This window comes from Penicillium hordei (genome assembly GCF_028827395.1).
Source record: "Penicillium hordei strain IBT 12815 chromosome Unknown utg000003l_segment0_segment0, whole genome shotgun sequence".
NCBI lineage: Eukaryota > Fungi > Ascomycota > Eurotiomycetes > Eurotiales > Aspergillaceae > Penicillium > Penicillium hordei.
Genome location: NW_026623144.1, coordinates 923,952 through 945,077, shown reverse-complemented (window position 1 = coordinate 945,077; position 21,126 = coordinate 923,952). Strand labels below are relative to the sequence as shown.

Here is a 21,126-nt window from a genome sequence, read left to right as displayed (position 1 = left end):
TATCTTAACAATCTCCTTTCGAAAACAAAAGACACAAGACTTAATGTATTCTTAAGGGATATTTTATTTCCTCGGTCTTTTCCTGCATATCTTTTAGCATCTGTCAAAGTCTGCAGATTCACCATATGCATACAACCCGAACTGTGGGTGGATCCGCAACAAGGTACATGATTGGTCAATGCTAAAACCGTTGATCTGCAGGAGATCATCCCCAATCGTCGGGCTGTGAACAATGTAACGTATTGCCACATTCACGGTGACTTTATCGATAGTGGTGCTTCTGTGTTGGCTGCTCATCCTTACCCGTGTATACGCAAGGAGAGCGCAGCCAATTAAAGGAAAAAGAGAGGAAGTTTTTTTATTTTCCAACTCCTCAGGTGTCACCTATGAATGCCTTAGGCATTAGTCTCAGCATATATCCTTTGGTGATAAAAAGAAGCAAGATGGAAGAGAGGAAGAAGAAAGAGGGGATAAGCGTGAGAGTGACCGGAGTCGAACCGGAACAGTCCAGGTAGTGGAAGATCTTCGGCACTTCCCTCGAAGTACACAGGTGCAACCTGTTACCACTATGCCGCCTGCTGCTGGGGATAATAGTCTTACATTGCTCTTTCTTATCTGCGACATTTCCCAAAGTTTAGTTGTTTGTGCACACACATTATGTCTAGGTACGTCGGATTTCTGTGCATGTTCAAATGGATAGTACAAGGTTACATGCGCATAATTTCGAACCTTTGGTTGGATCCGAAGACATACAGCTAAGTCTAGCTCAAAGAAGGTAAGTATGCAATTTTGAGGATTTAGTTTAGTGTCCACAGGATGTAGCTTGGAACTTAGACATTGAGTATTCAGAAAATACTCGGAAGCAAGTAAGATAACAACGAGCAAGAGTTATGGATTGAAGTAGACACATGCCTATGCACCTCGGTCCTCCTTTAATTTTAGGTCGGCGGCTACTTCTGTGACTGTCTCCTGGTCCGGCACTATAATTCTCGGCATTGTTCCGGGATACCAGATAGCCCAGACGAGCATAGAAATTATCATCAACACAGAGTCGAACACATAGAGCATCCACTCGTGAGTAAGTGGATATCCATCATCCCCAGCTGCATACTCCACAACACGGAAAATGCTCCGAATCAGGATAAGCGCACTGACAGCATAGAGTGTGCGCACTCGGCTCATCCAGTCGATTCTCTCATCAAAGGCCTCTGTCGTGGGTGATCGACGCATGCGAACCTCGAAGACAATCGATGTGAAAATGAACAGACCAAACATAGCGACCTGGATGACGAGACCTGCGATCACAATGTTTGAGGCCATTTTCACGTTATTTCCCGTAGCCATCAGGCCAGATGCACCGCCTTGCACAAGGAATGATACGACATCGCCCATCACGAATATCTTGGTTAGCCAGTTGATCCGAACAAGCGAGTGTTTCTCGGCGTGGACGCTGCGGATGATTCGCCCGAGAGTCATATATACAGAGGCTGCGAAAAGGGTAGGTCCAAGGAGTAGAAAGACATTCTGAATAGCGAAAATGATCACAGAGTCTGTTTTGTTGTTCGCAGCGGCTCGTCCGACGTAACCGATAACTTCGACTTTATGAGGAAGCCAGTCAGCGATGTTCGACTAGGCCAGATTCCCAGTATACGTACATAGTCCCCCAATAGAAAATGCAAGGCAGAACCAGGCTTTTGTTCGGTGGAGTTTCCAAAAGTGAAAAGTTGTGGCAGCGACAAAAAGTACCAAGAAGATGATTGCTGCTGGGAGCGAGGGGACATATTTCCAAAGATAGTAGCCCCCTCTGTAAGGCTTAAGTTCACCCATATCGTGTACAGTGACAAGTGTCTTTCTCACAAAATGGAGAACTGATTGAGATTTAAGTTTTTTATTGCTTGTGGATCACAGGGTTGAGAGTGGTAAAATGAAAGTGATGGGTGCCTGGGTGAGATTTAAACAAAGCAGATTTTACAAAAGCTGGTACGATATTTGACCTAAGCATATAAACTTTTACGCGAAAGAGTTTAATATCATATAATTAAATATTTGAATAGGCCGGCCCAATGTATTTTATATGGTCCATACCAAAAATGGCGGAGCCGCCGAGCGCCAAGGCCTTTAACCTTAATGAAAGTGGAGACATGGTCTGTGCATACGCGTATTCTCACATTTTTTCAACCTCACCTCGACTTTGAAAGTCATCCAAGACTTTTCAAGTGGTTTGGCGGTATAGTTTATGTGGGCCCAGAGATTGGGCATACTGCAGACTGTCTAAGGCTATCTAGGCTGCACCATTTACCTCCGCTATGGGCCCAAGGGTCTGAAATATACTACTCGCGTATCGGAACCAAGACTTTCGGCCCTAGCCGTATCCTTTTCTATATCACAGCGTGGCAAAAATGGCCCGAAGATCACATAAAAAATCTCGAAATGGCTGCATTGAATGCAAGCGCCGCCACATGAAGGTTTGTCATCTTACAACCGCCTACATGCAGCTGCTGACCTCGCTCAGTGTGATGAGAAAAGACCAATATGTTCCAACTGTATTAGTTCGCAGCGACACTGCGAGTTTGTGGAGCCTGTGCCTACCGAACAGTCTCGCAGTGTTAGAAGTGAAACTACTACTGCATCACCCGCTGTTGCATCACCTGCTGTGGCTTCTTCGCCCGCCCAAGAACCCAGCAATAATCCTGAAGATGCTCCCGTTAATATGCTCCATGTGGAGCTTGTTCACGATCTCGGTTCAGAGACTATGAAAACATTCAACAATTCTAATATCCCCTTCCAAGATATTTTGCGGTATGGCATTGGTGCGCCATATCTCATGAACGAGCTTTTATCTCTGAGTTCTTTGCATCTCAGCATCGTTAGACCAGGACAGCGGGATTTCTACCGGCACCACTCTACCCAGCTGCAGAATTACGCACTGAGCTCATTCAACAGCTCATCATCGCAAATCGATGACAACAACTACGTCGCGATTTTCTTATTCGCTGGCATTCTCGGGCTGCATATGCTCTGTGAGACACTAGTCTATCGAGACAATGACTTTGAAGGTTTTCTTGACCAATTCGTTCAGTATGTCGTGTTACACTACGGAGTCCGCACTGTCGCAGGTGGGGGGAGATGGCAACTTTTACAGCAAACAGCACTGAGACCAGTCTTGGATCTCGGAGCAAGGATTCCTTCAGAGAACGAAAGTCTAGGTCCGGTTTGCCATCTCCTTTTAGATCGCATCAAAGGTCTTGGTCACAGTGGCACTACTACAAAAACATACGAACAGGCTATCCAGGCCTTGCAGTCCGTCATCACTTTGATCGACAGTCAAGTTCCAGGGTCCAATAGCTTAGATATCCTCATTGCATGGCCGATACTTGTCCCTCGCGAATACATTGATCTGGTTGCGCAGAGGAAATGTGAGGCTTTGGTTATCTTGGCGCATTTCGGCGCCCTTGTGGATACACACAAACACTCGTGGGTATTCTGTGATGGCGGCAAGTATATGGTTGATTCAATCACTCAGTATCTTGGGCCCCAGTGGGAAGAATGGCTTCATTGGCCACGGCAATCCGTGATGGCGTCAATTTCTGTACAATAGTAACGGAATGACTGCTCGCGGAGTCGCCATTAAAAACTGTGAATATTGATAACTATGAGTTGGGAGCCTCGAGCCTCATACAATTTTGACTAGGCTCTGTTTGGAGAGAGAAGGCTTTCTACCCGAGTAAGATTCTAGATATGCGGGTTTCTTCTATGTAGAGACCACAATCCTCCCACTGTCGTTGCCATTGAATCTGATCTGCGACTCGTGCGCGACAATGATTCAGGGAGTTTTCAATCACCACCCCCATCCTGTGGTTAATACGTTGCTTTTTACTCTCCTTCTCTTACTTTCCCCTCAGCCACAAACATCTGCAACAATCCAACAGCCAATATGGAACCAATTTCAATGACTGCAGACTAGAAGGAACTGGCCCTGAGAGTGAAGCTTCACCGAGACTGGTGTGACCCAGAGTGTCACCTCCAACATATTTCACTTGAAACTGAGTTTGATCGAAAGTTTTGAACGGCCAATTAGCATCTTGCTGAAGTTTGGGCATTTCTCCTTTCTCCTACGGGGGAATTTTACGAGAGAGCAAACTCAGGTTACGAAGTGAACACCATTTTTGTCACAAACTTCACTCTCGATATAAAGAAGCGTTCAACAAAATTATAACACAACCTCAATAGGTAACCTACTAACCGCCATCTTGCTAATTCCAGCGTAATCTACAAGCTCATAGTAAGTTGACTCCAACTCCCAACTATTTCAGGATCCACAAGATAGTACAACCGTGTAGAATGTTCTCGTCTGATCCACGATATAAATTAGTACTTCATTATTCGTTTGTATGTTATATGAAACTAAGCAAGTTAATGAAGGAGGATCATAAACGATACCTGCACCTTAGGATAAAAGAAATAAAAACAGCGAACAATCACATATCAACCGCCTAAAATCCCTGCTGCCGATGCCACTTCTCCTGCCAACCCTTAAACCATGGACTATCATCCAAAGTAGATACTTCCCAATCTTTTGGAACTAACCCGTTCTCCTTCTGGTTCTCCGCCCATTCCTCCAACTTAGGAAGCACAACATGCTGCACATGCCAAACACCCTTGTAGTCCATAAGGTTCTTCTTTCCCTCCGTAACAAGCTTCACCACCAAGCCAGGTACCCCAGGCTCATCACGAAATTCCGTGACTGGAGTAAAAAGCCCCTTGAAATTGAAAATGACTGCACCGGACAAGGGCAGACGCCTGAGAGTCTGCCAGTCCACTCGCAGATGACACTCATCAATGGTCAAATCAGCCCGCTGAGATAGCCGCTGCAGTTCGTGAGGGTCCCCGGGTGGCATGTACAATGGTTGTCCAATTTCCAGGCCCCACGAGCCTCGCTGAATTGGTTTCTCAGTTGGCATCTTGGTGAAAAACCTAAACCAAGCTCTCGCGTTAGCATTTTGATAATACCGTATCTCCACTTGAAACAACACCAACATACCGATCCATCGAGAACTGCATCTTCTCTTTATAGTCCGGAATCGGCTGATGGATCTCATGGAGCTGCTTCCCAACCTTTGACGCAACGTTCCACCCTAGCGCGGAGCAGATCACAGCCGCACGCAGGAAATAAAATCCTGTCTTTTCATCACGAAGCATAATTGCAAAGTCCTCTGGGACATTCTCCAGAAGGACTTCGAGAGGGGGCATGGCTGTGACATCCTGCTCGGTACCAAGGATCTTGTTCTGCAATACGCGCTTGTCAACCAGTGTGAAGTACTGTGGGTATCGGGCGCAGATAAATTGCAAGACCATTTCCATTAGCTCCTTGCATGCAAGCTCGGAGCCTGGCATGGCATCGAGGACTTCCTTGCCATTTTTGACGTAGAGTTCTTTGCGCTGGGCGATGCGGCTCTTGTATGTACTTTCAAGCTCGATCCACCAGTCTTTCTCGAGCTTGGTCAAGGCTATTTTTTGAATAGAGGGAATCAGTTTCAAATCATACTTGTTCAACTTTCTATCAGACGTACACATAGTTTGGTGATACGCCCACCGGAATGGACGATACGGCCGAGGCAGTGCCTTTTCGATATTGAATTTGGGATATGGGCTAGGAAGCGGAACTCCACTTAAAGTCGCATAGTCCGGAAAGTCCCCAAGTCCTTTCACCTCTGCCACTGAGAATCCCATCGGTGTATACTTGTCGCCCGGGCTGGTTTTATAGTCGGCGCTCATGGGTAGGATATACCGACGCACTTCATCTTCGTGCACGTCGCGTCTGGGTGCGGTATCACAATTAAGGTCTGCAAGGGTATGTCTGCGTTGGGGTGGGAGAACATTGTCATAGCTAAATGGGGCAGTTGGGCTTGTTGCAGCTTTCTTGTCCGGAGAGAAAGATCGTGGCGGTGTTCGAGCAGTTGAGTGTTTTCGACCACGCAACTTAACACTAGCCAAGAGAGATCTGCCAAATGTCCGATCAACGACGGCGTAAACGCCAGTGGCAACTAGTAGGATGAGTCCAACTCGCCAGATATTCTCTGGGATAGACAGAAAATCCATAGCGGCTCAATCCATACGAGTTAGGGCAGGCCGGAGGTGGATGGGGATTCAATATACGGGGGTTATATCACAGCAGTCGCAGAGGGCAGGCTTCGCAAAATTGAGTACAGATCTATGGACGTACGGGGGCCAGGTGAATAAGTACTCTCTGGACTAACAGTGGGCAAAGCATGTTCGGATATTGTTGCACTTAGATGGAGGATGTCCGAAGCGGGGGTGAATTTCGCATCCATTCAGAGTGACAAGAGGTACGCGTCGGATAGCTTCTTTTGTCTTCTTGCTCCATTGGATTTCCGTGTTGGGAGTGGAAATACCGGTGGTTTATGCTCGTTTCCGCTGCATCGACGTCACAGGCGGTTTATTGAGAGCCAGGGTATGCCTATCATGTTACTCTTTCCAGATCTCCTTATCATGTGTTCTACCATACACATAGGATACGAAAGTAGACAAGGTGCATGTAGATCAGGAACGCCAGTTTTTCGAGTTTACGACGCTATCAATATATACTAGAGACGTGTAGTTTGCTATTGTTCGGAGGTGATGGTTTAGCTGTCAACTCACTTCCTACACTATCCAATATGGATAGAACGCGAGAATCATTGTCTTGAATGAATTGATTCTGCAGTCAAACAAGAAGAGATAAGAACAGGGAACAGGTATACCGAAGTGGAAGCCCTTCTGTTACCCAAAAGGGTAAAAATGTCCCGAGGCTTGGCGGCAGATGACGGTTTGATTATGGGGGAAGCACCCGTGGACAGTGCGCAGCACTGGCCACTTTGACAAAACTCGCTATACCCGACGTGTTAAGTCTTGTCTTTTCTGGTGGCCGCTACCCCTTCTCCGGGATTGTGTTTTTGTGCGCTGAAAATGATATCGGACTCATCAGTCTTCTGGCTCACAAGGACTGATCCGCTCATCAAGCAAGTCCAAGTCCTCCAGTTGTGATCGCGGCGGTAGCTTCCAGAGACTAGTACCACAGACACGGTCCTTCGTGAGAAGATCATCAACAAACTGATCCATATATGTAAGCGTGAAAGTGTCGCGCACCCGTCGCTTCAGTTTCCGGTAATCGAGAAGTAGTGGTTCCAGGGTTTTGTAGACATCGACCGGTTCGAAGGTCAGTCGCACGTAGAACGCCGCAAGCGCGCGGAGGTATTTGAAGTCGCCTCGCTCCTTGACAAGAGCATCATCTGGATTTTCTGCCTCGTCGCCACTGCCGGGGTCGGTGTAATTGAGTAGTTCGAGGATGACGTCTCGGTCAGGCCCGAGCTGCAGGAGCTTGAATGCGAGGCAAAGGAAGGGAGTTGGTTTCTCAGAGACACCATATGTTCCACCGATAGAGGTCAATTCGACTGCGCGATCACAGAGAGTCGCTGCGTTCAAACCGAAGCACTGCTCCTTCCAATAGTATGAGTCGGTGATGCGGTCGCGCACGGCTTTCTCAAAGAGTGTGGCGGGGTTCACGCCACGGACCAGGGGGCCCTTGTAGCCGCGGTTATCGAGGAACGAGCTGGCATCGGCGCGATGAGCTGCCATGTTAAAGGTGAGGTGGAATACGGAAGTGCCAAGGCATCGAAGAGAACCAAAAAAGGACTACGGCAGCTTTTTTGGGACCATCGCGATAATGCGGATTTGGGGGATACCGCCTTTATCACCGCCTTTATCGCCGTGGTTCGACTGTGGGCGGTACACCAAAGGTATATAGGCTCTGCCTTTATCATACATTGCTCTACCATTGATTTCCATGTGCTAATTGCAAGCTGGAATAATGTCCATATTTTATTGATCTAGACCGGGGATGATCAATGTCCGACTAAAAATAACCAACTTGGCCAACAAAATGCTGTAAAGTGACACTGCCAAGACCACTTATCGATAGTCGCGTGGACAACGTAAACAATCTGATGTCATGAAACAAGGCTAACAATAAGACAGACATCCTTAGAGATTAATAGTCCAAGGTTGTTATATCTTGAATGTCATCCAGGGGGGCATGCATGTCTGAAATTCCAATTTTGTCTCATCACATTATCTCTATTCAATCCATGCAGCCTCCCTTGTGGCCATGGTTCTTTTAACGTCCTCCACAGTTTCGGCCATTGTGTCGATGGGAGTGATCTGCATATTTACCGCATTGCTATTTCTCTCTGGATATGTCTTGCAGCAGCAATCTGTCAAGAATATTCAGCATGCTTTGAAACCCCAGGAAGCTGCCCAAATAGCCAGACACAGGTCGGGCCCCGCATTCCAAAAGCCACTAAAACGAGGTCTGTCAGACAGGGGGTATGGGGCTGACGAAGATATACCAATTATCGGGAGTCAACCCAACTACGGCGCAGCTGGAAACTATGCTTATCTTCAAATGCTATCGGAACCGGATCCATCAGACATCTGCTCCGCAATTCTCTTCTTCAAACAACTCTCAACAAACGGAACAGCCGTCCAAGACCGCCTCTTCATGTACCCAGAGCAATGGGACAGGATGTCTGCCAAAAGGTTAGGCTCATCTGCTACCAAAGCATTATCGATATTACGCGCTGCCAGCGCCAAATACAATATATGGCTCCTCCCCATCGACATGTCAGCAGCCACGGCTGCAGGTTACTCTACAACAAACAGCAAGCTCCTCCACCTGGGCCAGATCCAATTCATGCAGTATGACAGCGTCCTCTATGTTCAAACACCTGGTATACTGTTAGACACAGGCAAACTGGATGATATGCTGTTGGATCGGCCCCTACCCCTCCGCCACGACAAAGACCGCCCGGAGTCATATAACAACGAGGCATGGATTCCGATGCCGCTTCGTGCAAACCGTGAGGCAGACCTTCCGCCAGTCTATCTCATTACTGTCAATAACATCGAGAATGGAAATGTTGAGGCAAGAACTCATGTTCCCAATGTTGCCTTGCCTGGTTTTGGTGGCCTTGTGGTTGGGCCTCGGGGAGCTGCCAAAGCAGCGAAATCGGCAGATGCCGACCAGCCTGGCTATGTCTATTTCGACAGCGATCGTGATGGACATGTCAAGTGGGCTGACAATCCTCATTTTGGGACTTGGCGATCCCAGCAAGCTGAAGTTTGTGAGGGATTGGACTTGGACGAAATCATTCATGATGAGTAATGATCTTTCGGTTTTTTATATAACATGGTCTTGTACAAGTTGTAAATATGGACGGGAACTGGCGTTGGTGTTTGTGATATCCATCCATGTACAATACATTTACATGGCCATCGTTTCAATTTCAGAGTTTGGGCCTTTGGCCACACCCGTTTGTGGTCTGTTTCAATCCAACTGTGTGGATTTCTCGTAACTTCGCAATTCAAGTCATGCTATTCGTTTATTATGTGTCACTATGGTCCATTATACTTTTGTGTGTCCATAATTCATGAATTTCCCTACCTACTGCGGCACACCGATCTCGTAACCAAGCAGGACTTCAGTGGTATTTCCTTCCCAACCCCGGTTACCGCTGGTGGAGATCATGTAACGGCATGCATTGTCGATGTACAGCTGAGAGATCGTTCCTGTCCGATGGCCAGGAATGATCAGGAAGGGAACTGGCGAATGGCGAGAAGTCTGGTCGCCTTGCTCATTTTGTAGATCATAGAGCCGGAGGATATCATGAGAGGCACTGGAAGAAAGGTTAGAAAAGTAGTTTTGTCTTGCCGAGTGGTCTTTTACTCACCAGACAAGATGACGTCCATTCGGCATGGCTTTGAGTGCCGTCACCGGCCCACTGCCCTGTGGGAATTTAAACGTTCGTTCGGCATTTCTCAAACCCTTGTGTAGACTGTATTCCTCGACAGTGCCATTTCGGCGTCCGGCGTATATATAATTTCCATCGGGTGACCAACAAGCATTCATACACCATGGAGGAGAATTATAGGGGGTGATGCGGGCGACAGGATCAAGCTGTCGCCGGTCCCAAACTCGAATTGCCCCATCGATTGAGGCAGCCAAGAACGTATTATCGCTCGTTACACCTTGCTCTTGTTGCGTATTTTGTGAGAAGTCTGGGGCTGGTGGAGGTGTCTCGAGATCCTCTGCTTTAGGGAGCCCATTGACAACCGGCTGCACTGGGCCATTCGGGATGTCCGCATCGCTCGTTTCAATTTTCTGGAGTGGTTCGTCCGTATGAATATTTGTTTGCTTCGACAATGCATTGTGTGTGCTTTGTGCATTCTCCACGTCTGGTTGGGCGGGCATTTCGTCATCAACTTCTCCTGGTGCGTCGGCATCCGCCATAGCACCATTGGCTACAGCGCGGCCAAACTCGTCGTCCTCATCTACCCCAAATACCCCACCAGATGGTTCATTGCCATCAGCAGCTCCGCCGTCCGCATCGCCGAACAATGAATCCGTTCCGCCAAAGAGTGAGTCTGCCGGAGAGCCCGCCTGCGGGTTCTCGGCTGCGCCAGTATCTCCATTGTCGTGGGAGGTATCCATGAAGGTGAAGCTGTCTGTGCCAGGGGCAGCATAGTTTGATGCATATGTGCCATTGGTCTGCTGTGGTTCGATTGTGTCCTTGGGGACCGGAAGACTGGACTCTGGTCGAATCTGCACAGCAGATATTTGTCTGCTGCTGCCACCGAAAGCTCGTCTAGCTTGACCGGTATTTAAATCCCAGTCAAAGACCCGTTTATCCCAGCCACCAGAGAGCAATGATTCTTCATCTGATGTGAGGTTCAATGTAGACACTGCCGAGGTATGTTGTCGCAGAAGGGTGATTTCCTTGCCCTCTTCATGGCGGAGAGTTTGCAGACGAATCACCCCAGATTCTAACCCGGAAAGTAGCCACAATCCTTCGCTATGACTAGCCAAAGAGTACACCGGGGACAGGTGGCTACCATCCATATTCTCCCAGTATGTCATCAGGACTCCAGCTTTGACCACACTATCCACGAAGGGATGTCTTTGTGCCACAGTCAACATGAGCTTGCTGTTTATTGAATCCGCCCAGTTGAACTTTCGCACGAACCCATCCGACCCACCGGTGAAAACCCAACGCATATCCGCTGTCGCTGTGATAGCGTTGATCGAGGTGGCATGTGGCGCGGCGGTGGTTGGGACCACATCATAGGTCCGGGCTGTGAGGCATTCGGGACGCACACTTGGGTGGTAAATGGAGAACGGTTCAAACACGATGTTGTCGGCATTGCCATTCGTGTTCTGTTGCATGCCAGGGCCCTCCGACGCCTGGCTCGCATTCGAGGGGCTATCCGGATCTTGATCGCCATCCCCGTCCCCGTCCTGATCATTTTCATTTTCATTGTCACCCTCGCCATCATCAACGTCGCGCATTGTGTCGTCCATATCGTTGTCGTTCTCGTTGTCGGAGCTTCCATCTTGGGAACCTAGGGAATAGCGGGGATGATTAGCAAGGTTGGCATTGATGAGGTCGGCCGGTGGGCCATTGGAACAAACAATTGTCATACCTCCCATGTCACGGTCCTCTTCTTCCTCCAATGAAGCCATGATTATCGGGGCACTTGTGGCAGTCCGACTTGTGGGGTAGCTACCGTTTGCGCGCCGCAATTGAAGTAGGGGGTCGGGGGTTTTCAAACGAACCAAGAACTCCGATACAAACCGGAATAAGGCAAATGACGGTGAGATCGGGATTATGCTCCAGCTCCGGAGTACACAAAGGAGAGAGTCGCGAGTTACGCCGCGGCTTAAAATGGACCAATCTGGGAATGGATCCGATGCCTGGCGGACCAATCAGCGTCAAGGGCTATTCAGCTGTATACTACCCATTGAACTACAAATAGAATCAATCGCATCAATTGTTATATCTATTGTAGATATTGTACCCTACCTAATATAATAATTTTCTATATCTCTATATTAAGCTCGTTTTGTGAATAGCGAGGATGACCTTGAAGACCTACCTTTACCACTACTTGAAAGTGGAAAGCATCGACAGATTTGCTAGGAGGATTTTATATATATATGTGTACGTATGTATGTATGCAATTATAGTAAAGGTCAATTATGGTCGTATCATACTCTTTGCCAAATAGAATATCCCTAAATATCCATGGAGGTTTGACTATATTGTTACGGCCAATGTGGTTTTGTATGGAAAGTTGAATATCACTAGGTACCTAGACATAATGAATTCATTTCTTAGAACGTAATACTATCAGATATATATGTGGGAAAGATTAGGTACAAATACGTACATAATCTACAAGATATCTGGTATAACAACCTTTCTCTCGACTTTGATTTGGTTTCTTCTATCCTTCGACATCCTTCCTTCCAGACGACTTCTGCCGCTGCTCACTGGCACCTCACTTGTTTTCATACGCAGTTCCTCACCTTTTATCTGAATCGGTCCGACCTCATCCACCTGACACATATTCAGCGCGAGATCTGTCTTCGACGCTTGGTATTACTTCTCTTTCTTCTACGCCTTTTCATTTCCATACTTTCCACTTTTCACTGCTTCATACAGACTCACTGTAAAGAAGGCAAATTATCCACGGGTGACTTCTCAAAGGATAAAATCTGTCTGGGCGTTGGGAGCATCGGTTGCAGGAAAGAGCCTTGGTAAGGACGATCGAAAGTGACCTCTGGAATATATATATAGGCTAACCCCACGCATTCTTTAGACAATCATGTCCCATTTTCGCTTTCAATATGGACATCGGCCTAAGGAGCAGGTCAGGCCTGCTAATCCAGAAATTCGCCAGTACTTCGACCCAGACCTACCAATCTATGGGCCTTGGAAACGTTGGCAAACCAAGCCAGAACTTCCCTCGACCGAAGAAATCCTCGGGACAGATATACCAGGAGATGTTGTTGCTCTTAACCCCAATTGCATTTCGGAACCTTGGACTTCCAAGGAGGAATACCTAGCGGCCCATTATTCGTTGATCCGAGAAGATTCCGTTGCGCCACTTCGAAATGCTGTAGCCCGCGTTCGCGCTGACCCTTCTATGAAGGATACTCCGGATGTTTCCATCTATGAGAAGGTGAGTAATTCTCTCTCATAATACTTTCTTGTACTTGGCAATTACAGGTTATAATTCTTATACGTTTTCTCATCAAAGGTCTTCGTTGTCGGTGTTACTCTAGCCCGCGCGGGCTTGGCGTTGCACATCCAATTCTCAACTCGCCGCGCGGGCAAAAACATTTCCTGGACATATTCTAACCGTCTTAATCCAGGAGCAATTGTTGCCCTAACCCCTAAGCGCAATGCGTTCTCGAGCAAATGTGTTGTCGCCGTCGTGGCCTGTCGGCTGCTGGAAGCGGTTGAGAAAGACCCCCCAGAGGTCGATCTCTTTTTGGCCTCGCCAGACGATATTGAGGTCGATCCACAGTAAGTGATAACATGGTCATGTGGCCCTGCCAAATATGATGATACTGACTATTATATCCTACTAGGCAAGAATGGATCATGGTTGAGGCTCGAGCGGGATATTTTGAGGCAAATCGACACACCCTAACAGCATTGCAAAAGTTGTCAAAAGAAAGGTCAGGCAACAGACCAGACTTACCTTCATTGAAAGGATAATCTAACCTTATCTAGCTTTCCATTGAATGAACAAATCTGCAGTCTGGTAAAAGACATTGATGCACCGGAATACATCAACACAGTGCCATCCATGGACTTCACGCCGTTGTCTGAATTGTCTGCCCTCGATGTCACCAGGAAGTACGACATCCTCGAGCGATGGCCTTCCCAGCCAATGGGGAAGCTAGATGAATCACAATGGTCAGCGTTGAATCGAATGTTGACTAAAAAGCTGGCCATCATTCAGGGCCCTCCGGGAACAGGCAAGACCTTTACCTCCATAGCTGCTCTAAGAATGATGCTCTCAAACAAAGACCCAAAGGACCCACCAATTATTATTGCTGCTCAAACTAACCATGCTCTTGATCAACTGATAAAGCATATCTCGGTGTTTGAGAAGAACTATGTCCGGCTGGGTGGAAGAACCTCCGATCCTGAAATCCGCAAGCGCACCCCTTATGAGATCAGACAAAACCAGGGTCTATTGACAGTTGAAGGAGGTTTGATGACTCCAATGAGGAAGAAACAGAACAAACTCGCGGCTGAGCTTGACAGACTCCTAACACCACTTGCACCATCAAACAACAGCCAGCCTCTTGCAGCATCTCTATTTTTGGACCATGATCTTTTGAGCCAAGACCAGATTGATTCCTTGCAAGAAACCGCAAATAAATGGCATCAATCCAACAAACCTGCAAATACCGATCCTTTGGCGGCTTGGCTTGCAGACTGCGTGAGGGAGTTCGACTTCGAATACACCGGTGACTTTGGGTTCGTTGATGATGACATTGACCTGGAGTATGAGCAGCTGAAGGAGATCGAGGCTGAACATGGAAAATATGAAGATGACTGGTCAGCTTTCAAGACACGTTTTTTCCCATTGTCGCCTGGTCTTTGCAGCTCCAACAGCACCAAAATCTCTCGGGCAACTGTTGAAAATCTGCTAAAAGAGAAGGACTTATACAAGATTCACAAGAGATATCGCGGTGCCGTTTACGACTCCTTGCATGGGCGGCTGATCACTATCCTTGGAGAACATGTGCAGAACCTCGCTCGAACTTACCAAGGCTGCGCTACCAATTTTCAAATTGGTAGATTTGAACGTGACTATTGTATTCTCCAGGAGGCAAAGATCATCGGGATGACCACCACTGGTCTGAGCAAATACAGAGGGCTAGTTTCGAGTTTGAATTCCCGAGTCATCTTGATTGAGGAGGCAGCAGAAGTACTTGAGGCCCCGGTTGCAGTCGCTTGCCTTCCATCACTTCAGCATCTCATTCTAGTTGGCGATCACCAGCAGCTCAAGGGTCAATGTGCTGACTATGAGCTCACCGGTGATCCTTTTCACCTCGATGTCTCTATGTTTGAGCGTCTGATGCTAAACGAAATGCCGTACACCATGCTTCAAGAACAAAGGCGAATGGTGCCAGAAATCAGAAAGCTTGTGGCCCCCATCTATGGCGGTATTCTTCGTGACCACCCGTCAGTTCAGGATCATCCTTTAGTTCCTGGTATGGGAGATAAACGATCCTTCTTTTTCGACCACACCGCGCACGAAAGCAATGACAGTCTGTCGTCCAAGGTGAATGACTTCGAGGCATCAATGGTGGTTAATCTCCTTGCCTACCTTGTGATGAACAAAGTCCCGGCAGCTAGTATTACTGTCCTGACGTTCTACAATGGTCAACGGAAGTTGATCATGCGAAAGAAGTCACAGAATCAAAACGTATCCAAGCCCTACGTTAACATACTGACTGTCGACTCATACCAAGGAGAAGAAAACGATATCGTCATTCTTTCGCTTGTTCGATCGAATGATCATCGTGGGATTGGCTTTCTCGCACAAGACAACAGAGCCTGTGTTGCCTTATCCCGCGCCAAATACGGTCTTTACATATTTGGCAATGCACAATGTGTTAGAAAACACAGCGATTTCTGGCATTCAGTTACTAACATGATGTCCGAAAATCAACCAGACTCCCGTATTGGCTCCGCTCTGCCTCTGTATTGCACAAGACACAATCAAGAAACCCTCATCCAAAGTGAGTCCCTAGCATGTCTGAAAACTCCAATGAAAAAAGAGAGAATCTAATCACTTCTTCTAGCTCTTAAGGACTGGAGCGCTATTACCGACGGTTGCAACAAGCCTTGTGGCAAGGATTTGCCATGTGGACATCCATGTCCCCGCAAATGTCATGGGTAAGATTCGAAAATATCCACGGTTTATATGCCCTAAAATACTGATCTTTTTCGTCATTAGTTCTGAACATGACTGGGTATCTTGCAGACAGCGCTGCCGTGAAATTCGCGAGTGCTGTAACACGCCCTGTATTTGTGTATGCTCTCCACCGCACACTCATGATTGCTTCTGTGGTATGGGCAAGGACAGCAAAACCCAGGTCTTTGACGCCGGATCCGACTGGGATGATTTTGACCGCGATGATGATGATCGCGACGAAAAGGTTGGTCCCATAACACGACCCCGAGCCCCGACCCGCGCCGCAACCTCTACGGTAGATGAAGAAGCAACGCGGTATGCCGAAGGTGTGCGCCGGTGGCAAGCGTTTGCACAAGGTGGCGCCGTGGTGGATGATTATCGCCGGGCAGGCCTCGTAGTTAGAGCGAAACGTCCTGAAAAAGATGTTGTGCCAGTCGGGCTGAGCGTCGCCGCTCCGGTCGAAGGACAATTGATCAACTTTGACGACAACGATGACCGTCAGGAGATTCCGGCTCCAGAGGAAACCCAGCCTGCTGCCCCGGCCATTGAAGACCTGCTTACATATGACGGGGCTGGTGATGGTCTGGTCAAAGCTATGAGTGAATTACAAGATGCCCTTCCCACTCCGCTCGAAAAAGACCCGATGACCTTTGGAGAACATGATCACTCTCGGGCTGAGCGTGCGGGCCCAGTGGAAGATCCACATACTGTCGTGGTTCATAATGATGATAATTTGGCCAGCAGTCCGAGTCCAGCCGACGTCTTGCTCACTCCTACGGCCGAGGATGTCGCAATCCCTCCCATGGAAGGGCAGCTAATCGAGCTCTCCTAGATCGGCGGCAGATGTCACTTTGCTACGCTCTTTTCCTTTGCTAGGCCTACCCGTGAGGGTGCGCTCAACGGTGGCACTGATGACTTAGAAGGATAATGAGAACAGGAGAAAGAGGGAGAAGAGGATTCGTGTGTAAGAGCTGAATTGACAGAAACGGAAAATAGAAAAGCACAAAAAGACGGCGACACGCCATATCAAAGAATACATCGATAAAACAATGCTCTTAAATCGTTACTAGCTGTAATTCAATGCAGTCTGTAATATTTCACTCTTGAATTAGTTGTAGGTGCTTAGAAGTAAAAGTCACTTGGGGTCACGAGATCATGAACACATTATATTCCAACAAGCCTCAATATATACAAACGCCAAAGACATAATATCAACATCAAATCATAGTTATGTACTCTTCCAAACTCTGTCCAAGAATATTAATAAACGGCCACTGAGTATTTGTTCCAAACAACCTAGCCCACAGCTTGAGAACGGCCAATCCCAAAGAAGCCGGTTCCAGATCTGGCGGCGCCTCACCATCATCCGTATCGATAGACGAATACGCCTCTTCAATAATACAGCGGGTCCACCGTAGAATGCGAGTTTCGTTTTCTGTATCAGAATTTTTAGCTTATAACACACATAGAGCAGGCAGAACATCGACATACCACTCAACGACTGATCCGGTCCAGCTTCAGCAAGGGTGAATAGCCATTTGCTAAGTAACACTGCACATTCAATACTAGCCAGCGAGTGCCGCACGCTCCAGAAGAAGGCTTGACTGCGAGCAATGTGGTCTATTCCCAGACGCACGGGGATGCTGAGAGCATGAGCGGCGTATATAAGTGCTGGGATGAGACGGTAGCTTCGTTCTGGGCGTGGAGACCGTCGAAGTGCGCTGGCTATTATTGTTGGGTCGCGGGTTTCTAGGCGGCGATGAGGACCGAGATTTAGAGATAGGCGGACGTAAGCAAGTCCCAGGAAGGCACTGGAGGTGAATGGGATTGGACCGTTTGCGTTGTGCGGGTCTAGACTGGATTCTGGGGCTTGTTGCCACACGGAGGTCCAGGAGCGGAGGGCTCGTCTGTGGTTTAGATAGTTAGAGGTGTATGTTGGGGAAGATCTGTGTGTAGGGGACTTGCTCTAGTTTATTCAGTTCCTCTGTTGGGAGGGTTGTGGAGTGGTTGCCGTTTGGCAATGATAGCTCGCTCACGAGGTGGATCCGTTGCAGGAGTCCGTGCAAGAGGATGTAGTTACCCAGTGGAGCCGGGATGGGGTCTAGTGGTTTGGCCGATCGCGACTTTTGCAAGAGGAGGGTCAATGCGTCCTGGAAGAACAACTGCTGGGGGCCTCGTTCTCGCTGTGCTGCTTCCCACTCCGAAGCGGTGCTAGCGGTCCATTCGGCGGTAGAACATGGGAGACGCAAGTGTATCTCATTGCTGCGCAAAGACGGATAAGCATTGTATGCGATGCTGTGGACATGGATAAAGCAGAACGCAATCAACTTTGTGCGTCGCCCGGATTCTTGGTCTGCCCACTCGTACCAGTCAAGTGGTGCGCGTGGATCAGAGCGTGTTGTATCTTCTGTCAACCCAGCCTCGCGGAGATGCCGAACCAACAAGCCCTGAAGGTGGAATGCTTCTTGCACCAGTCTCGCGTTTTCCCACGTGGCGTAGCCCATCAGAATAAGGAGACAGCGAGTGATTTCGATCTGCTTCCAAACAGCAGTTCTCTCCGCTGTTACCTGGGGTTGCGTGAGGGATTGATCACCAAAGTTAGAATAAGGAGATATTCCTAGCGGTATTTGAGAGCCGGGATTGTAGCTTGGCTTAGCTGGGAAACGGGCCTCTCTAGACATCCGTTCAATTAGAACTGCCTTGGAAACATGGAATATTCTTTCTGCGTTGCGGTGCTCAAATCTGTACTGGGCTCCGATCGTCATGATAGCAAGAACCACCTCGGGGGCGCGTTCATTGATATGAAAAGTCGGGATATGCATAAAGGGAAGATGTGGGTGGAATCCTTCAAAATAGGAAGTGAGGTACCGAGTCAATGTGTGACGAGATGGCAATACGAAATCCGGAATGACATTGCGAAATTCTTCGAGAGATGCCGCAAGCCGAAACCGCTGGTCTTCGGTGACATTGAATCGTGATGTCCTCTTTGCGCTTTGGGGCGGTTCTGCAATGATATCAGTAATCTAGAGAATTGTAGCAATATAGGGTGCTATTTACCAGAATCAGACAGGGTGCCCAGGCTTTGGTCGCCCCTCGGCACAGATGGAAGCCAGGATCTGAATGGTGAGTCTCCTCGAGAACCTTCCCCGCTCCGTCGTGGCCGCTCATGGTGCTCTTGGGTGTGTCGACCTGTCTCTCTTACGTCTTCCAGGTTAACCTCTTGTGTCTGAGATGTTTCGCCTTCGCTGGGAACCCATTCCCCGGGCAAGCCAATCGAATCCAAAAAATGGGTGAATTCCTGGAAATGATTCAGATCTTCGGGCAAGTAGGGCATCGGTTGTCCTGTTTTTGTGTCAGACCAATAGATTTCCAAGAATGGGAGTCAATGCGAAAGACCGTTTACGAGAGAGAAGGGTATTGCATATTGCACGGGGTATGAGGAAGGATACACTTGGACAACTATGAAAAACGTACCTGTAGGTCGGTAATCGCCTGGAAGAAGCAGCTGGGCAGCTTGAAGCATATCCGGATCGTGCACCATCCCCGTATGGGGATCAATGGCTGGGTTTGGAGCCCCTACAGTAGGAGCAGGAAGCATGCCGGCATTGTGATTTGGATCTAAATATGACGTGTTCTGTGCCCCAGCCCATTGGTGCACAACCGATGATCCTGCAAGGGATTCCACGGGTACGGGTCTAGTTGGTGTATCATATTGCGGCGGGATGGATGCAGGATGATGCGTCGGCTGGAAATCCGATTTCATCGTTGGCTCGGGCGGCGTCGGCGAGGTCAACCCATCTTGATGTGAGATGCGTGTGTGACGCTTCAACAGATCCCTTCTAGTAAAGGCCGCCCCACAGAAGCAAATAAACGGCTTCTCCTTGGTGTCTAGTTTACCGGGTTAGCATTAGCTGCGGGGATCTCCCCGGAAATTGCTTACGGGTGCGAATGTGTCGCTCCAAATGTTCAGTCCGTCGGAAACTCCGACCGCAGTGTATACAGATACGTGCCCTTGCTCCACGAGCACCCCTATGCGGCTGGGGTGATGGGGACATTGAAACATTGGGGGGATATGGAGAACTGGTTTGGAGAAAAAGAGGCCTGGGGGTTGAACGAGTGGATGTCGAAGTGGGAAATTGGACCCCAACTGCTCCAACTCGGGGCCCGCCGGGATTGTCGGCCCGCGATAAGCGATAAGGGTGGGGCCATTTGGAGAGAGGCGGGAGGAGATATAGAACTACAGAACTTGCATCGTTCACAGTCAGATATATTGAGATCATTCAGATTGTTTTATGGGGTTATCGTATAAAAATGGCCCAATCACTCCTCAATATGTTTCCCGGTGTTGCCGTAGTCACGGGTGCAGGTGGAACTGGTAAACCAAGCACCCGCAACATTAATGTCTATCACTCACATGACACAGGAATCGGCGCCGCAACTACAAAGGCCTTCGCTGCAGCTGGTTGTACGCAAATCGCCATCACAGACCTCAATGAAGAGTCCCTGCAACAAACAGCAAAAGTCGTCACCTCAACATATCCGAAAGTACGGCTGCTAGTAATGGCCGGGGACGTGGCAGACGACCAATTCTCGGATGCATTCATTAATGCGGTTGTACAAGAATTCGGACGAGTAGACTATGCTGTGAACTGTGCAGGAGTCCTTAGCAAGCCTCTACGCTCGGCAGAGATGTCGCTTGAGGAATTCGATCGCGTCAATAACATCAACTACCGAGGCTGCTGGCTCTCATCTCGGGCAGAGCTTAGGCAGATGGTCACACAAAGTGGACTCCCTAGCCATGATTCCAATCGTCCACCTCAACGTGGTGCTGTGGTAAATGTTTCCAGTCAACTTGGCATTGTCAGCCGGCCGGGTGCTCGTAAGTGTTTTTCTTTCTACCCGTGAAACGCATTATTGAGTTTGTGATAGCTGCATATTGTGCCTCAAAGGCTGCTGTCATTGGAATGACACGTGCCGATGCGATCGACTATTCCAAAGATGGGATTCGAGTCAACTGTGTCTGCCCTGGCGTTATTGAAACGCCACTGGTGATGGAGAAGCCTGAAGTCCGCGAGGCCATCATGCCAGCAGTGGAGACCGCACCAATGAAGAGAATGGGCCAGCCGGCAGAAGTGGCCGATGCCATTCTTTTCTTGTGTTCAACACAGGCATCGTTTGTTCAGGGCCATGCCATGGTGGTTGATGGTGGATATATAACGGTCTAGCTACTCGTTGTGATGACAGGATATCGATAACACAATTCCAAAGCTTGAATTCGACAGACGAAAA

The 21,126-nt window shown here is 48.4% G+C and overlaps 9 protein-coding genes across 9 annotated transcripts; 4 read left to right on the top strand and 5 right to left on the bottom strand.

Moving 5' to 3' along the window:
* Nucleotides 1-912: 912 nt before the first annotated feature.
* N7537_005592 (RTA1 domain-containing protein) lies at nucleotides 913-1,827 on the bottom strand (the record flags this gene model as incomplete). The annotated part of the gene is made up of 2 exons (XM_056896649.1): nucleotides 913-1,598; nucleotides 1,656-1,827. 2 exons carry the CDS (start codon nucleotides 1,825-1,827, stop codon nucleotides 913-915), a joined length of 858 nt encoding a protein of 285 aa, XP_056752434.1.
* Nucleotides 1,828-2,459: 632 nt separating this feature from the next.
* Nucleotides 2,460-3,598, top strand: N7537_005591 (Zn(II)2Cys6 transcription factor domain-containing protein; the record flags this gene model as incomplete). Its single annotated transcript, XM_056896648.1, has 2 exons — nucleotides 2,460-2,465; nucleotides 2,513-3,598. The coding sequence occupies 2 exons, from the start codon at nucleotides 2,460-2,462 to the stop codon at nucleotides 3,596-3,598; spliced, it is 1,092 nt and encodes a 363-aa protein (XP_056752433.1).
* An 895-nt stretch (nucleotides 3,599-4,493) lies between these two features.
* On the bottom strand, nucleotides 4,494-6,099 carry N7537_005590 (heme-dependent oxidative N-demethylase family protein; the record flags this gene model as incomplete). The annotated part of the gene is made up of 3 exons (XM_056896647.1): nucleotides 4,494-4,974; nucleotides 5,042-5,507; nucleotides 5,571-6,099. 3 exons carry the CDS (start codon nucleotides 6,097-6,099, stop codon nucleotides 4,494-4,496), a joined length of 1,476 nt encoding a protein of 491 aa, XP_056752432.1.
* An 882-nt stretch (nucleotides 6,100-6,981) lies between these two features.
* N7537_005589 (PRP38 family protein) lies at nucleotides 6,982-7,635 on the bottom strand (the record flags this gene model as incomplete). Its single annotated transcript, XM_056896646.1, has 1 exon — nucleotides 6,982-7,635. The coding sequence occupies one exon, from the start codon at nucleotides 7,633-7,635 to the stop codon at nucleotides 6,982-6,984; it is 654 nt and encodes a 217-aa protein (XP_056752431.1).
* A 529-nt stretch (nucleotides 7,636-8,164) lies between these two features.
* N7537_005588 (uncharacterized protein) lies at nucleotides 8,165-9,220 on the top strand (the record flags this gene model as incomplete). The annotated part of the gene is made up of 1 exon (XM_056896645.1): nucleotides 8,165-9,220. The coding sequence occupies one exon, from the start codon at nucleotides 8,165-8,167 to the stop codon at nucleotides 9,218-9,220; it is 1,056 nt and encodes a 351-aa protein (XP_056752430.1).
* Nucleotides 9,221-9,499: 279 nt separating this feature from the next.
* Nucleotides 9,500-11,575, bottom strand: N7537_005587 (WD40 repeat domain-containing protein; the record flags this gene model as incomplete). The annotated part of the gene is made up of 2 exons (XM_056896644.1): nucleotides 9,500-9,731; nucleotides 9,786-11,575. The coding sequence occupies 2 exons, from the start codon at nucleotides 11,573-11,575 to the stop codon at nucleotides 9,500-9,502; spliced, it is 2,022 nt and encodes a 673-aa protein (XP_056752429.1).
* Nucleotides 11,576-12,720: 1,145 nt separating this feature from the next.
* Nucleotides 12,721-16,669, top strand: N7537_005586 (uncharacterized protein; the record flags this gene model as incomplete). The annotated part of the gene is made up of 6 exons (XM_056896643.1): nucleotides 12,721-13,077; nucleotides 13,156-13,424; nucleotides 13,490-13,579; nucleotides 13,635-15,661; nucleotides 15,725-15,818; nucleotides 15,880-16,669. The coding sequence occupies 6 exons, from the start codon at nucleotides 12,721-12,723 to the stop codon at nucleotides 16,667-16,669; spliced, it is 3,627 nt and encodes a 1,208-aa protein (XP_056752428.1).
* Nucleotides 16,670-17,054: 385 nt separating this feature from the next.
* N7537_005585 (C2H2-type zinc finger protein) lies at nucleotides 17,055-19,892 on the bottom strand (the record flags this gene model as incomplete). Its single annotated transcript, XM_056896642.1, has 6 exons — nucleotides 17,055-17,272; nucleotides 17,329-17,744; nucleotides 17,803-18,841; nucleotides 18,895-19,179; nucleotides 19,312-19,725; nucleotides 19,778-19,892. 6 exons carry the CDS (start codon nucleotides 19,890-19,892, stop codon nucleotides 17,055-17,057), a joined length of 2,487 nt encoding a protein of 828 aa, XP_056752427.1.
* On the top strand, nucleotides 19,808-21,062 carry N7537_005584 (SDR family NAD(P)-dependent oxidoreductase; the record flags this gene model as incomplete). The annotated part of the gene is made up of 3 exons (XM_056896641.1): nucleotides 19,808-20,036; nucleotides 20,192-20,716; nucleotides 20,767-21,062. Coding segments are annotated over 3 exons (1,050 nt in total), but the record flags the coding sequence as incomplete, so codon positions are not given.
* Between the last annotated feature and the right edge of the window lie 64 nt (nucleotides 21,063-21,126).